Raw genomic sequence first — 17080 nt, 5'->3', positions numbered from 1 at the left:
GCATGGGCGGGTTGAGCATGAATGCGGCTGAATCCCAGGAGCTGGAGGACAGGACAGGGGTGGAGACCCCAGCCTTGACCCCTGCATGGGGATAAGCAAGCCACCAGCCCTGCCACAGACCCGTGGCGAGGGCAGCACCCTGGTGCAGCCCTCCTCTGACAGCAGGAGCCAGAGCCAGCCCGTTTGCAGGATAAATATTTCATGTGCCCAAGCTGTGCATTTAACACTTTTCCGCTCCAGCGCCCCGGAGCTCCGCGCGCGGAGCAGCGAGTTCAGCTCAGCGCCGCCATGGAGTCACCACCGCCTGCCCCCCGGGATCCATCCCTCTGCTGCCCTGCTGGATGCAGGAAAAGGATGGGGATGGAATATCCCCAGCTGCAGGTGTCTGGGGGTGACCTTGCTGCCTCCTCTCCGCCTTGGGGTGGGAGGAGCGGATGGGGAAGGGAGCCTGCGGCGGCTGCTCGCCTTTGTGCCGCCCCGTGATCCGCTCCTTATTATCCTTGATGAGCCGCGCTAATCCCCTGGATACCCAAAAATAACAAAGGGAGCGGGCGGCAGAGCTGGCTGGATGAGCCTGCACCGCTTAAGTGCTCAGCCACGGGGGCGAGCGAGGCCCTGTCAATCAATCCAGGAGTGTGGGCACGCTCTGCTGCCCCCCAAACCGCCCAGGCTCGGCACAGGTGCCCCCCAAACGAGGCATCCACCGCCCAGCCCCACCGCTTGGAAAGGGGGAGCTGCAATTAGCGGTGCTGGTGGCTGGGCAGCACCTGGCCACTCTCCGCTGGCCCCCGGCCACCTCCCGGGCTCGGCGCCTGCCGCCGCGCAGATGTCGGGCAGCAGGAATGCCTGGCGCTGCCAGCACAGCCGGCCTGGCTGGCACCGTGTGGCAGGAACCCACTGGCACCAGCCAGGCACCGTGGCTTCGGCTCATGGGATGTGTGAGGGGCACAGCCGAGGGGTGGTGGATGCCTGATGGGGGTCAGAGGTGGGTAACGGGGTGGGCACAGGCACAGGTTGGAGGGAAAATGCTATAAATTGTCATATCATGGCATCATGGAATGGTGTGGGGAGAAGGGACCTTAAAGATCATCCTATTCCAGCCCCTGCCATGGACAGGGACACCTTCCACAAGACCAGATTGTTCAAAGCCCTGTCTAACCTGGCCTTGGACACTTTCAGGGATGAGGCAGCCACAGCTTCTCTGGGTACCCTGTGCCAGGGCCTCCCCACCCTCACAGGGAAGAACATCTTCCCAATATCCCACATAACCTTGCCCTCTTTCTATATAAAGACATTCCCCCTGTCCTATCACTCCTTTCCCTTATCCAAAGTCCCTCTCCAACTTAAGATACAGATATTCCAGCAAGGACAGCAGTGACACAGGAAAACACAGCTCAGTTCTGGGGGAAAGCTCCATCCCTGGGGAAAGCTCCATCCCTACCTGGGGTGCTCGGGCCGGTGCTCGGGCTCAGCCTGGCTGGGGGCTCGCCCTATGTCCAGGTGCTGCTCCAGCACTTGCTGCCGGAACTCCGAGACCTGGGATTGCCGATCCTCCTTCTCCTGGCGCAGCCGGCGCTGCCGGGCCAGCCACTTCTCCTCCTCGTTGGTGCGCTGGATGAGCAGCGCCGTGGCCGCGCTGCTCCCGGGCAGAGGGAACACGCTGTGGTTGGGGATGAGGCTGGGCACGGGGTGGTGGGAGCCCGGTGGCGGGTGCAGAGGGTGCTGGATGGGCTTCGGCGTGGGCAGCACCGAGTCCTTGAGCTTGTCTGCGGTGGAAAAGGGGTGATGGAGAGTCAGGGTGTGGAATACGGCGGGTGTTTTGGGGTGAGCATCCCTGTGGCTGGGAGGGACGCAGAGCTGTGGGGCAGCCACCGGTCAGAGCTCAGCTCAGGGGGCTGCCCACTCGCTGCCAGCCCAGCTGCCCGGCACGCACTGGGCACGGTGCCAGGGCAGCCGAGTCAGATGGCACAGGCACTGCTGCCGCAGCTGGGCTCCTGGCAAAGCAATCTGGCAGCCAGGACAGCCCATCCCCATCCCCATCCCCATCCCCATGCCCAAGCCACCTCCAGGGGCCACCGACCCCCTCAGCTTTGCCATCTGGAGGGGAGAGGGGAGCAAGGCAAGCTCTGGACGGCGGGCGTTACCTGCTCTGCTCGGCACCAGCGGCTCCACCGGCTTGCCCCGGTCCTCGGCCGGGTGCCCCCGCAGCCCATGCAGCTCGGCCACGGGGAGGAAGGGCCCCTCCATGGCTTTCACCATGCTCAGCTCCTTCTCCCGAGCACGCTCCCGCTGCCTCTCCAGCTCCCGTTCCCGCTCCTTTTCCCGCTCGCGCTCCAGCTCCTTCTCCCGCTCCCGCTCCCGCTCGCGTTCCTTCTCCCGCTCCCGGTCGGCTTCTCGCTCCCGCTCCTTCTCCCGCTCCCGCTCCCTCTGCCGCAGCTCCTCGTCCATCTGCAGCCTGCAGAGAGAAACCAAAATCAAAAGCACCAACCCCAAACACCCCCCTTGGGACACCCCTAAAATCAACCCTGGATCCCTGTCAGCATGGCCTGGAACACCCTTGAACCTCCAGAGCACTCCCAAACAATTCCTGGGCACCTGCCAGCACCCTCTGCAGCACTCCCAAATCCCTAAGTCACCTGCCAGCATTCCCAGAGCACCCCAAAACCACCCCTGGTCCTCTGTCAGCATCCTTTGGAGCTCCCCATGCATCCCCCACCATCAGCATCCTTTGGAGCTCCCCATCCACCCCCCCAGCATCCCGTACCTCTCGGCGGCGAGGCTGGAGATGCGCTCGGACTGCAGGGCGGAGAGGGAGGAGTGGGAGAGCTCGGGGGGGTACCGGACCCCCGAGAGGTGCAGGTGCATGGCCGAGGGGTGCAGGGGGGGCAGCGAGCCCGGCGCTGGCAGTGGGTAGAAGGGGGACCTCAGTGCCGACAGGCAGTACGACTCATCCATCCTGGGGAGACAGGGATGCTCAGACGGGCAAAGAAGCTCCCAATTCCCCTCCCAGGAGCCAGATGGGAGCTGCCTCCTACTGCGAAAAAGGGATGGAGAGCCCCAGAATGCCCTCAGTGCTCCCACCTCCCAGTACCCTAAAGCTCATCCAGAGGTATCTCCCAGGGATCCCAAGGCTGGGAGGTGCCCACCTGAAGGCAGGATGAGGGAAGGGGTGATGCGTCAGGTAGCTGGGGTGGTAGTAGGCGGCGGCGGTGGCGGGGTCGAGGCCGAGGGGTGGCAGGGAGGACATGCGGAGATCCTCGGCCGTGTGGTAGGGACGGAAGCTCCGCAGGTAATCCTCGGTCACTGCGCTGGGAGGCACCACGTGGTGCACTGGCCGCTGCAGGCTGGGGGACAAGGAGATGTCACCATCCCTCCCTGTGCCCCCGGGGAGATGTCACCTCCCCCAGGGCAGGAGCAGAGCCCGCAGGGGACACCCTCACCCTGCAACCGCTCCCGTCCGTTCCGAGCAGACTCACTTGAGAGGAGGGAAGCGGGAGTCCTGGACCACGGAGCTGGGGGGCAGCCCGAAGGAGTAGGGTGTCCCCAGGAGGTGGGAGGGGACAGTGGGACCCCCTGCCTTCTCCTGCGTCAGGGGGGGCTCCGAGATGAGGCGCTCGCGGCCGGCGCTGCTGCTGCTGCCTCGTGACCCTGCTTCCTGCTGCAAGGCCAAGATGGGCATCAGGGGACAGCAGGAGATGGGGAATCCCTGCCGTGTCCCCAGCCCAACACCCTCAGTAGGTCCCCAGGGTGCCCTGGCTGGCACCAGTCCCCAGGGAAGGATTCATCCACCAGGGCATCTCCTGCATCCAGGCTTTGGAAGGGCAGCTGGAAGGGTGGGAGGGTCTGGGAGGCTGCACCGGGGGGCCCCAGTGGGAAAGGAGGTTCTGAAGCCTGGGCAGAGCTGAGGGCAAGACACCCATTACCTGCCTGGAGATTTATGGCTGCTTTGTTCTCCTGAGCTATTAATCATCCAGGGAGGAGTGACACGGCCGGGGGAAATCCAGCCGGCCTTTGATAAGGGCCATAACCCAGGGGTCAGCCCACAATCCCCCCGGCATCAGCACCCTCCCACAGGACCTCAGCTGCTTTCCATCAGCTTCCACCCCTGGTGTCAGCATGAAGGTCACTCCCTCCAGCTGGGGAGGGACCCCTAGCAAGGGGGAACAACTTGGGGTGACAAGAGACCCCGCAGGATCTGACAATTAGTGGGGTGACCCCACCAGCAAGACAAGTCTTGGTTTAAAAATTATGATTTTTCATCACACCTTCTCCATTCAGCAGCTGAGGAGGAAGAGGATGGTGGCACCCACAGCATCCCCCACCCCGTGCACCCCTCCCCACCGCATGCCATCCCTCCAGGGCAGGGCCAGCCCCAAGGTCACCACAAAGGGTGCGGTGTCCCCCGGTGTCCCCCACTGTGCTGCGTGCCAGGCTCTGCTCCAATTCCCTCCCGGCTGGGGTGCCACGTTGTGAGCGTGGCTCTGCCAGACATCCCCCCGCTGGGTTAACCCCCCCACTGGGGGACACACGGGGGACACACGGGGGGCACACAGGGCTGGGGAGCACCCTGACACCCCACACACCCCTCCGAGCTCCCGGGGATCCCGGTTCCATTTATGTCCCCCCCTCTCACCGCTGGCGTTTCTCATCCCCTACCCTCGCCTCTCTTTGTGGTTTAATTAGTCTTTCCAAGTGGCATAATCCCCCCGGGAATCTGCTTGTAGCATGCGGAGGAGAGGAGAACCACTAACGATGCTTCTTAATTAGCTGCTCTTCCCCCCCCCGCTTCTCCTTCCTTGCCCTCCCCTCCGGATGGCAGCCCTGGTGACAACAGGGGACACGTTGTCAGCACGGTGCCAGCTTGGGGACGCAGCAGGGAGGGGAAGGGACCAAATGTGGGCAGCCCAGTGATCCCTTGGGAGCCATGCATGGTATCCCACGCCCTCCATCCTTCGGGGGGGCTGGGCAAGCCCCAAAGCACAGCATACCTGTCTGCCCTCGCTCCTCCAGACCCCGTTGACCGTCTTGGTGGGGGCGATGGTGACGACGGGCGGCGTGCTGGGCACGCTGTGCCCCCCCGGGGGCACGATGATGGGGCCCATGGGGCCACGCTTGGGCGTGCTGGCAGGGGAGCTGTGGTTGGTGGCTGGTGAGGACACTGGGGACGACTCGCTGCTCAGTGAGGACCCTGGAATTAAACCAGAGATTGAGGTAAGTTAGGAGAAAGGGAGTTAACTGGATGGAGCCACCCTCTGAAGGAGCTGGAGCTGCTCCTGACAGGATGCCTCACTGCAGGGAGCAGGGCTGGGATGCACTCAGGGTGGTCAGCATCTTGCCAGATTCCCAAACTGGAGGAGGTCCCCCCATCCTCCCATCCCAGAAGTTCCCAGTGGTGCTCAAGGTTCCACCCAGCACGGTGGGATGGGGCAGCCTCTTGCTCCCACCTAACAGGGACTGCCAAAGCCCCAGTCCCACAGAGCGCCTTGGCACAAGTGACAGTGATGTGATGCTGGCCCCAGACAGCCACATCTTCCCAAGGCAGACCCAGGGACTCCTTAACCCAGCTGCAGAAGCTGTCACGGACAGGCCAGGGCCTCTGGAGACACTGGGATGAAGGAGTGACTCCCTGAAACCCTTGGGCAAGGCTTTGGTGCCATTTGCATAATACATCTGTACTTTAACTTATCCCCACCCCAGGGATGCTGGCCCTATTAACAAAGGGAAAATAGAAATGGAGTGAAAGTGGAGAACAGGAAAAGCAGAGAAATACAAATTCCATATTAACTGGGGCGCAGGGAGCCTGGTGTCTGCTCCACGGGGCACTTCCCATTCCTCAAACCCATATGGGCAGCCTGGGGGGCTCTGAACCCCCAAACTCTGCTCCCTCCATCCCCCAGTCTGGGTCAGAGTGAGATTCCAACATGCCAGCAGGGATCAGCTGTTGGAGAGTGAGGAGTGGGCTGTGGTCAGAGGATGAGGTGACAGCGATGCTCCCAGGCAGTGAGCAGGGCACGGAGAGAGGCCTGAGTGTGCAGGGCGTCTCCTGAGTGTGCAGGGTGTCCCCTCACCCTCCCAGTGTGCAAGGCCACTCCCCTGAGTGTGTCCTGTGAGCATGCCAGCAGCTCCTCACCCCGCACTTCACCTCATCCCCTTGCCCTGTCCTCAGGCCACGCAACAGCGGGAGGGATCCAGGGGCTGGGAATGCTGGGGGAAGCAGGAGCATCCCCAGGCAGCAGGAGGGCTGCAGGGTGGGAAGGATGCTCCAGAAGGACGCTCTGTGGGAAGGATGCTGAGCAGAGCAGAGGCCAGGAGGAGCATCCCGCTGCCGGCCGCCCTCCCTGATTAATGATTCCCGAGTCGCTCCGAATCGCTTTCATTTGAAGAGCAGCGGGGCTGGGGGAAGGAGAAAGGCTGTCCCCGACAAAGGAGGCCGATTTGACACCCACTGAAGTCTATCTTGTCAGCGCAAGGCCAACAACAATTAGCAGCCTAATCCCCTCTGAGCTGGGAAGCCATTACTCACCACGCGATAGCGTTAACAATCAATACCATCACAATGAGCCCGGCAATTAATGAAGCTAAAGTCTTACTTCAGAACCTTAATTCTCGCTGTGTGGCTTTAAACGGGAGGGTTTGTGATCGTTATAATTAACTGGTGGTATTCAGCCAGGAGTTAGTCAATGAAACTAATCTGGATTGGAGATGACAAGAGGCACAGTGTGATGGTGTCACCTTTGTTTTCTGACCTCCCGCTTCCCGCTCGGCGATAGCAGATTAGCAGCCCGGGCTGACAGGCAAATGTAATTAACAGCTGAGACCCTGACGGAGAACTGGGAAAAGAGAAGGGAGGGAGGGGTGGAATAAAACCCACCCTGAGGACAGCCCCGGGCAGGACAAGAGGCAGCAGCCCCCGGGCAGGCGGTGGCTTTGTGGGGCTCTGCTGGGAAGGGGTCGGTCAGGATGAGCCTTGACAGTTTGGGATGCTGTGGAGCAGCAGGGTATCCCCAGGGATGTGCCAGCACACCTGTGAGCCCATAAAGCTGGAATAAAACCAGTGATCCTGCATGGATCCGGCATCTGCCACAGCAGAGCATCTCCTGAGCCGGGAAGGGAAGTGAGGGAGCATCTCCCGTTGTGGGAAGTGGGTGAGGATTTCAGGGAAAAGCAATTCGTTTCCTGGTGCTAAAAACCACAGCAAGGAGAAAAACCCCCTTCCCAACACACGCCCAAACCCACACGGATCAAAACCTCTGGGATGGGCCACTTGAGGCACCCAAATGGGCAAAGGAGGGGTTTTTGCAAACAACCCATGCAGGTGTTAAGGGGAAATCCAAAGGGAATGTGGCTGCTTCTCTCCAGTGCCACAAAATCCATGCCCAAACCTGCTGATGTCCCTTGGGATGGGCTGAGCAGCACAGGGAGGGCACAAACTGAGGGGTGCGAGGGGGAAAAAAAGCAAAATAATTCCCCAAACTCAATCAATCGCTCCAAAGGAAGCAGATGGGTTCCAGAGGAAGCAGCTGGGAAAAAACAGGAGCTTCCAGTGAGGATGAAGCATCACCAGGACCTGGTATCCCCACGTTTCCTTGGGAGCAGCTGATGCTTCAGGTCATGGCTGTGCCACAGATTTCTGGGCTGCAAGGAGGGTCTTGTAGATGGTGCTTCCAAAAGGGCTTTTCCAAAAAGAGCCCTGCAAAAGGGGTCCTGGGGAAAGGATTGTGCCAAAGGGGCCTTTTAAATAGGGTCTTCCAAAAAGACTTTGCAAAAAGCATATTGCAAAGGCATTGGGTGTCTTTCCCAGGGATCCAAGTGCCCAGGCAGTGGGCAGTGATCCAAGGGGAGCACCCACCAATGCAAACAGCAGGGATAAAGACTATTTCATCCCAAATTGGTGAGACCAGCAGTCTCCTGAAAGACTTCCCAGCCTGGGGACTGGCTGCCTCCCCATCTGGGTGTGGGAGCCCTGGCAATTCCCATGGGACATGCTCCCTGTGGCAGGGGGAACCTCGGGGTGCTCCGGAAGCAGCTCACACCCAGCACCCCACATCCAAACAGAGAGAGGGGGTGTGATGGAGGATGTGGGTGACAAGGGCTGTTCAGTTGGGAAATCTGGCTGGTGAAGTAGCAAATTTGGGGAACCTCTGGAAAGAGCAGCGTTGTGAGAGGGTGCAGGGCTGACCCCTGCCATGCTGTGCTCTCCCAGTGAGCGATACAGTACTCGGATCACTCCGGATGAACTGAATTCCCAAACTGCCCCCTCGAGACATGACACCAGCAAAAGGCATCAGTGGGGAAACGGCACCAGCTCCTGGGAGAGGCACCAGCGTTTGTCACCGCCCTGTGCCTGCCCTGTCATTGTCCCCACCTCTGGGCTCCTCGGCCTGCTTGGCGAGCTTGCGGAGAGCGGCGGCGAAGCTGGAGGAAGGTGCTGCCTGGACGGACAAAGTGCTGCTGGCGGCGGGGCTGCCATTGGGGACGATGGAGCCATTCAGGGGCGACGGGGTCAGGGGGCTCACGGTGGCCGTGGTGCGCGTGGCCGTGGAGAGCATTCCTAGGGACGGCGACTTCGGCTCATGGCTCATGCCTGTGAAGTAGAGAGAGCGGGTTAGGCACGTGGAGATGGGATCCTCAGCTTCCCCCCGGAGCTGGGACCACCAGCTCCTTTCCTCTAGTTCGTCATCCCACCCCAAAATGCACCCTGAGTTCAGGCAATGGGGGGAAGTGTGTCCCAGCATTCCACAGTCCCCAGGATAATGGAGCAGGAGTGCTCAGCAGAGCTCTGCAGGGTGTTTTGGGGGACACGGGGACTTCAGCATCCTAAAGCAAGTGGTGGGGAGAGGCGCAGTCCCCTGACTTGCATGGCACTGCCAAAACCCAAAGCAACACTGCCGCACCCTTATTGCCATTATTGGACCCCAAATCCAGGCACTGCACGCTCAAATCCCCACCACTACACCCCTAAATCCCTAATATTGCATCCCTGGACTCCCAGCACTGCACCCCCAAATTCCCACTACTGCATCTCTGGATTAACAATATTTCACCCCCGGGTGTTCAGCATTGCACCCCCAAATCCCCAATAACACATCCCTGGATCCCCAGAACTGCACCCTTAAATCCCCAGCACTGCACCCCCCAAAACCCCAATATTGCATCCCTAAATCCCCAGCACTGCACCCCCCAAAACCCCAATATTGCATCCCTAAATCCCCAGCACTGCACCCTCAGCTCCCCACACTGCCCCTTCAAATCTTCATGCCCCAAATCCCCCCACTGCACCCCAAAGTACCGAGGTCCTAAAGGGCACAGTGACCCCAAAAGTGAGGCTCAGGTGCTGAGCAGGAGGGTGCAGCCCTCCCCGAGCCCCCCCAGCTGTCACACCAATTGCTCCAGGGCTCTCCACCTCCCAAAACAGCAACTGCTGATGTCAGGGCCCTTAAAATAGACTTCACCCAGCAGCTTCATTAACACCAGCCTAAAATTAGCCTGGCTCCCAGGTGGGCAGGAGGACGAAGGGGGAGGGTCGTGGGGTAGCCCCCAACTCCCAGCGGGCTCGAGGCATTGAACACCTGGAGCATCCACTGCAGAGGGTGGATGGAGCATCCCCAAGCATCCCGCGGCAGCGGATGGCCAGGGAGGGCGGGGGGCGCCGCGGGAGCCGGGGGGGGCACGGGGGGCACTCAGCGTTGATTAATCTTTGCCCCCCGGCCCCGGGAGAGGCGGCCGGCGCGGCGGCGCGCTCCCCTCTGCCCTCATTATACAAGCATTTATTAACTCCGGTGCTCTCAGCCATTGACTGCCGCCTTGTCGACACGCTCGGCTCATGTAAATTCATTACCAGAACAGCTGGGAAGCCAACCCGCCACGCCAGCCTGGCCCCGGCACCCCCGGGCTCTGCGCTGGCACCCCCGGGCTCTGCTCCAGCCCCGGGTGGGGGCTCGGTGCCCCCCCAAGAGCAGGGCAGCGGGATCTGCCTGCAGCACCAGGCGCCCACGCACCATCCAAAGGGGACACAGCACTCCCGGCACAGCCTGCAGCTCCCATGCACCTCCTGAGCATTGCCCCACATCCACCAGGCACTGCCCCACATCCACCGGGCACTGCCCCACATTCCCCAGACACTGCCTGGCATCCCCTTGGCACAGCCCTGCACCCTCAGGCACAGCCCCAAACACTTCCCAGTGCCCCCCAGTTCCTCCCCACCAATTAACCCCACCACAACCCCCATTTCCAGCCCCAATCCAGGTCTGGAGACGCTTTTCCAGCCATCAGCAGGGATCAGCGGGCTGGCACACGGGCACGGGGCTGGCGGCAGGGCATCACCCGTGTGATGCTCAGCTGATCCCCAAACGCCTCCCGGCCAACTCCTGATCCCAGTGGGATTTGCCAGGCGAGCTCAGGGCAGCCGGGAGCGGGCGAGTGGCCGGGGCAGCGTGCGGGGAGCTCTCCTGCCCCCGGGCTGAGCTGTGCCGCTGCCCCAGCCGCGCTCCAAACCAGTTCTGCCGCTCCCTCCCGGTGATAAAATCGGCGCCTCCGCCCCGGCTGGGGCCCGAGCAGCGCCGCTCACCCGCCGTGCCCCGCCGGCGCTGGCGTCCGTCTGTCCGGGCGTCCCTGGGCTGCTCTGCGGGACAGCTGCCAGCTGGGGAAACTGAGGCACGGGGAGCTGGCCGGGCGGGAGCATCCACACGGGGATGGGATGGGAGATGGGATGGGATGTGGGGCTGCCACGCTGCGTCCCTCCATCCCTCCGGCATCCCGCTGCCAGCACAGCGTGGGTGCCACTCACCCCTGCGGGTGGCTGGGGACGCCGTGACGCCCCACGGTGAGGTGGGGCCCCCCCCAGCTCTGCCCCTCCCCGGCTGCTTCTCTCAGCAGGCAGATCCGTGCGGAAAAACAGGTCAAGTTTGGTGCCTGGAGCAGCCCGGGGTCATGGCAGCAGTTGCCTCACCAGGGCGGGGAGAGGAACCCCAAAACGGGACAGGCTGTCCCTCCACTGTCCCCAGCGCCGTGTGGGTACAGGGCTGGCACTCCCATGTACCCCTCCCTGGGAAAGTGATGCCTGAAACCCGCCACGCACCAAGGCAGGGGGGCTGTGGGGACACCAGGGTCCCCCGCTGAGGCCACAAGGGGGAGGTTGAGGAGCAGGGAGCGGGCGATGTGTCACCCTGTCCCCGTCCCTCCCACAGCATGTGCCCGGGCACAGCAGTACAGGGAGTGTCTGGCATTCCCGGTGCCCGCTGGCTGCCTGCCCGCGGAGCAGGCAGAGGAGGAGGAGGAGGAGCGGGGATGGCAGGGTCACTGCCACGCTCCCCTCACCCTTCCCGCAGCGCCACACACGGCACCCGCCGCGGGGCTGGCATCTCCGAGGGCACAGGACCCCCCAGCCCCGACTCCTGGAGCGGCGCTGCCGCCCCCCCGAGCCCCCGCATCCCCGGCTCAGGGCTGGGAGCCGGGAGCTGGGAGCGTGCCATGTTCTCTCCATCTGCTCCTGATGATGCTGGCGGGTTTTTTGGCAGCGGGAGCCTCCTCCGGCAGCGAGAGCAGAACCAGTCTGGCTGCCTGGTGGGGCTGGAGACAAATAAAACCCCTTGGCAGCCGCTGCGGGCAGGCAGGAGCGGGCAGCGAGGGGCAGGGACGGGCTCCCAGCACCCTGAAATCCCTGGGCACGGGGTACCGCTGTGGGGAAACGTGAAGTGGGCAGGTTTAGCACCTTGGCTCCCGATTGCCCCCTTCCCAGCACCTTGAAAGGCCTCTAATGAGCCTGGAGTGCCCTTGGGAGCAGATTGCCATTGAACTCGACCTGCACCAGCCGCCCGCTCTTACAGCAGCTATTTTGAGCTGCCGGGCTCCCAAGTGCTGGAACTAATAATTTATTACCAAATACGATCAGGCAGCAGCTCCAGCCCCTGGCAAATGGAGCGGAAAAAAACCCAGTGCGGCGGGAAGCCGAGGGAGTGGGGAGAGACGAGCATCCTGCATCCTCCTCCTCCTCCTCCTCCTCCCCGGGGATGGATCCGCACCCACCCCGCAGCGCCGCAGCTGGGACGGAGCCCACTTGGCCAAGCCCTCTGGAACGCTGCAGCACGCTGCCTGCTGATGGTCCCCCGAGGGATCTGGGGTGATGAGGTCCCCCCTCAGCCTTTCCCCCCTCTCTCAGCGCCTCTGCTCCCGCTCCGGAGCCGCATCCAGCTGCACGCTCCAAGCAGGAACAGCTGCTCTGCATGGATTTTCAATGCTAATGGCCTCGCATTGTCAGCCCCCCTTCCCTCTGCCTGAACGCAGCGGGCAGAGCCCCAGGATGGAGGGCAGGGGGCCAGGCCCAGCGCGTGCTGTCGTGGCCCTGTCACACACCCTGTCACCCCCTCGGGCAGAGGGGACGGGCAGGGGACAGGCAGAGGTGACCAGCTCCTCTCCCGGCGATGCCCTGCCGAGCCGCCGCACGTTTTCCACCCCTCATTAAAGCAGCTCTGCTGCTGCACCTCCAACATGCTCCATTAATTAATTAATTGATCGATCCCAGCCCATGCTCCTGCCCTCCCTCCCCCTTCCCAGCACACAGCTGAAACGAGGGGAGGTGGCCGGGCTTGGTGTCCCCAAGTGTCCCCAGGTGCAGAGAGATGCAGGCACAGCCTCTGTCCAATTTTAGGGTGCTGGTGGTAAACCCAGGGCCCATCCTGGGAACACCTCCCATCCCCTTGGAGGGGCTGGATGGGTTCCCCATGGTGAGGAGCACCTTGGGTGGGATTTGGGGCTCCCCGTGGAGCCTGGCATCCGGCACTATTATCCTGGAGGCTGGGCCTCCATCGATCACTCCTCCATGGACCATTGATCTGGCAAACGACAACAAGCAAAGTAATAAGAGCTCGTTTGGAGGGCGCAGCGCTGGGGATGGAGCGAGGCCGGGTGCTTTCTCTCCCTTCCCAACCCTCCCGTGCCCAGCCAAGCAGCCCTGGGAGCCTTTTCAGCCCTCAGGACATCGAGCCAGGAAAAGATTTACTTGAAAGCAACTTTCTCCCCGCATTCTGCCCTGTTTTGCAGCTGGGAGCTTGGAAAATCAAGCCCCTGTGCCACAAGGGTGCTGCTGGGTCCTGAACTCCCCTCTGCAGTTTCAAGGTTGGGCTGGCAGCTCGTCTTGGCTCCTGATGCCCAGAGCCAAGTGCCAGCTGTCAGCTGAGGATCCCTCTGCTTTGGGGGAAGCAGCGTACCGCCCTCACCCCTTCACCCTGGCGTCTTCTGGGGCTGCCAGGCATTGCCTGGAGAGACTGGGCACTGCACTGGGACGCTGGGAATTGCCTGGAGAGACTGGGCACTGCACTGGGATGCTGGGAATCACCTGGGAGAGACTGGGCACTGCACTGGGATGCTGGGAATTGCCTGGAGAGACTGGGCACTGCACTGGGATGCTGGGAATCACCTGGGAGAGACTGGGCACTTCACTGGGACGCTGGGAATCGCCTGGAGGAGATTTGGAATGCTGGGTATGCTCTGAGAGAGAGCTGGGCACTGCCCTGACGGGCACCCAATGGCCCTGCCAGGCACTGTTTGGTGCTGCCAGGCACAGCACAGCATTCCCAGATGCCACAGGGCACTGCACAGTGGCACTGGGCATTCCACAGTGCTGCTGGGCATTCCATGGAGGGGGCACTGGGCATTCCCAGATGCCACAGGGCACTGCACAGTGGCACTGGGCATTCCACAGAGCCGTTGGGCAACACCTGGGTCGGAGCCAGGCAACACACGGTGCTGCCAAAGCTTACACAGTACTACCAGCCACGGCACAGCCCGTGAGCAGGCAACGCCTGGCACCCCCAGACCGCCCTCCCGTGCCCACAAGCCCGTGCCCCATGTCCCCATGCCCGTGCCCCATGTCCCCAGGTCCCCGGGCTGGCGCAGGCGTGCGGCAGCAGCGCATTGTTTTGGGCGCAGGATCCCTTGCCCAGCAGATGGCAGGTATAACAAAGCAGCTTGCTGCGGCCAAGCCAATTATTTATCTAATTATGATTTACCACTTAACCACATGATCTTTCTGCAGAGTTGTAGGCAATTAAAACCAGGGTGATTATGTGGATTATGCAAATCGGCTGGAGCCGGGCGAATAAAATTGGAGATTAGAGTTTCACGCAGGCTGGATCTTGCATGGGGCAGGTCCTGGAGGGGCAGGGGCAGGGCAGGGGGGCTGCAGAGAGGGGCAGGGGGCTGCAGGCAGGGTGGGAGGCCAGGACTCAGCCAAGGGAAGGGGCTGCAGGACACAGCTGGGAAGTGCCAGGACAAGGTGAGCAGATGCCTCGTGCCACCCCCCCGCAGCACAGCCAAAACCTGCCCCCATCATGGGGTGGGTGCCCACAGGGGACCCCTGCTGCTGCTGGGTGACTCTGCTGGCACCAGGGACTCCCCAGCATCCACCCCAGCTGCACTAAAAAAGCAGAGAGGGGCTCCACAGCGCAGCCCCCATCCCTTACCCCACCCACGGGGCAGCTCATGCCAGGCACCAGGGGCAATTAATAACAGGTACTAATAACAGGTATTAATAACGAGTACTAATAACGGGCATTAATAACCAGCATTAATAAGGAGCATTAATAACGCCGCCTGGCAGATTACGCCGCCCGCCCGGCTTGATATGAGATTTATGGATGGAGCAAAGGCCGGAAATACAGGAGTATTAATGGTAATTCCTCGTGTCCTAGCAAAGGTCACAGGCAATCTCCATCAATCCCACTGCAGAGCAGGGGGTCCAGGCAGCATGGGGGTCCCCCCTTCACCCCCGGGATCCCCCAGCAGTTTCTGGTGGTGCAGGTGGCCCAGCACGGGCCAGAGTGAAAGGTTTTACCTTGGGATAAGAAATTATCCCTGCCAAACAGAGAATTTGCTGCGTGGATTTTCATTTTCCCAGCACCAGCACCATCTGCCCCCGATCGGTGCCCCATGTCTGAGCCAGGAGATGTTGTGGAGGTCTTGGGAAGACCTTGGGTTTCTCCAAGCCTGGGAGCACCTGCAGTGCCACCAGGGTAGCCTTGATGGGTGTTTCCCTTTTCGTGGAGCCCCACAAAAAAAGGAGGAAGGTTTGAAGGAGCAGAGATATCCCTGGAGCCAGACTCTGCTGGGGATGGGGACACGCTGTCAGCACTGGTGGGACAGATCCAGCACGTTCCTCATGGCAAGGAAGATCAACCCAAAGCCCAGCAAGGGGAGCAGACCCCTTTTCTCTTCCCACGCCAGGATTTAGGGTGATTAATACCAGTGATCCCATGTGCTGGTGCTGGGAAGGCCGGCCCGTGCCCCCATGAGCAGCATCTTTCCTTTTCGCCTGCAGTAATCCTCAGCCTTTCGAGCAAATTATTAAAATTCACTTATATTTAATCTGCCTGCTGGAATTAATTGAATTTTTACGCTTGGCAAATGTCAGTGGGTGCACGCTGCCTCCCAACGGGGACCCGGCTGCAGGTGCAGCGGGCACAGCCCGCGGCTCTCAGCACTCTCCAGGGATAAATCCCACCCTGGAGCAGGGCACAGGGTGCCCACAGGCCCCACTGGCCAGGGTAGCGGGATGCCAGGATGCCAGCAGCCTCCCAGCTCTGCAGGAATGCTCAGTGACACCAGGCATGCATCCCCCAAACCTCCCTGTGGAGGGAAGCTCCCCAAATCCCATGGGATTCCCACCGCGGTGGCTTTGCAGGGGACACTGGGAGCCCCTCTCTCCCTTTCCCACACCAGTGCCGGAGATGCCAGCGCCCTGCCTGGCACTGTAGTCGCCCTCCGGGTGATGAGAGCCTTTCTCCCCTCCCCATCCTCCTCCTCGCAAACTGCCAAAGCATCTAATTTGCCCGCTGGGAAGGCCGAGGGAAAAGAGCCTCTATTTTGCCGGTAATAAGCCCTCCAGACAAAGGCGGGATGAGCCATTCAGCGCCGGGAAGGGGGAAGGGTCCGGCCCCACGCCGGAGCGGTGCCAGGGGCTTGGGGAAGCCAGAGTCCCTCCCTGCCGGAGGAGCCAGCACTGGGGACACACACACAGGACGGGACACTCACCCCAGGACGACCCCGGGATGACGCTGAGCTCCTGGATGGCCGCTGGGATGCTCCGGCCCTACAAACTGACACCAAATCCCAAACCCAGGTGGCGTCGCTGGCTGCTGGCCCCGGGAACAGCCCCGTTCCCTGCTCGGGGATGCTCCTCTCTCCATCCACCGGGATGGAGAAGTTCACGGGTGACTGGGGAGTTCACGGGATGCAGGAGCTACGGGGGACCCCGGGCCCCGGCGGGCAACTTCCAAACTTGCCTGGCGCTTGCCCCCCTCCACCGCCCGCCCGGGATTATCATAAATTAAGACGTAATTACTCCATGGAAATTTACAGCACAAAGCTGCGGCGCTAACAAGTGTGTTTGGCGGCACCGGGGGGAGATACAAAGCGCTATTGTCTGGCAGGCGCCAAAAAAGCTGCTGTGCCCCCAAACCCACACATCCCGGGCACAGGGATGAGGGTGGGGATGGCCGTGGAGCCACACCACGGCGGCAGCGCAGGGAACCGCGATTGCGTGACCCGGAGCTCCAAAAGGAGGGTCCCAGCAGGGAGGGCTGGGGGAGGGTGGGTGAAAGATGCTCAGGGTGATGGGTGCCCCCCGAGCAGGTGCCACGGCTCTGCTGCCCAACAAAGACATCTCCTTTATGGTCTAAATAACTCTCAGCTCCCAGCCATGGGCGCTGCACCCAGCAAAGCGCCACCTCTAACCCCTTTTGCCCAACTCCAGCACACACAGGGTTAAAACTAAACCCCTTGGGGACCTGAAGGGGGGGACACATGGGGACCAGTGCCAGAGTTGGCGTGTGTCCCCCGCCCCCCAGTGCTGCCACATTCCCCCAGCTGTCACACGCATTAAAAAATAATAATCATCAACGTGGCAAAAAAAACCACCAAAACAACAAAAAAACAACAAAACCAACCAACAACCGAACCCAACAAAACAGGGAGAAAATATTCAGGCGGCTAAAACAAATCCAGCAATAAAGGAGCTGGGATCCTCGGAAAGCTGGCTGTGCAATTAAGCAGTTTTCTGCTGTACGCCGATAATCACCTAATTATA

General features: G+C 61.5%; 1 protein-coding gene across 2 annotated transcripts in view; it reads right to left on the bottom strand.

Annotated features, from left to right (window-relative positions):
• Positions 1 to 17080, bottom strand: part of GSE1 (Gse1 coiled-coil protein) — a gene marked incomplete at its 5' end in the record, with an annotated part of 98495 nt that overhangs the window by 6838 nt on the left and 74577 nt on the right. For both annotated transcript variants that reach the window (XM_084215500.1, XM_084215501.1), the window contains 7 exons: positions 1442 to 1766; positions 2145 to 2455; positions 2765 to 2956; positions 3147 to 3344; positions 3477 to 3658; positions 4989 to 5188; positions 8366 to 8584. In XM_084215500.1, coding sequence (XP_084071626.1) covers positions 1442 to 1766; positions 2145 to 2455; positions 2765 to 2956; positions 3147 to 3344; positions 3477 to 3658; positions 4989 to 5188; positions 8366 to 8584 — 1627 coding nt within the window. The remainder of the gene's footprint in view (positions 1 to 1441; positions 1767 to 2144; positions 2456 to 2764; positions 2957 to 3146; positions 3345 to 3476; positions 3659 to 4988; positions 5189 to 8365; positions 8585 to 17080) is intronic.

The sequence above is a fragment of the Fringilla coelebs genome (assembly GCF_963513975.1).
Source record: "Fringilla coelebs genome assembly, chromosome: 14".
NCBI classification, from domain to species: Eukaryota; Metazoa; Chordata; class Aves; order Passeriformes; family Fringillidae; genus Fringilla; species Fringilla coelebs.
This window is presented reverse-complemented; position numbering and strand designations above follow the sequence as displayed.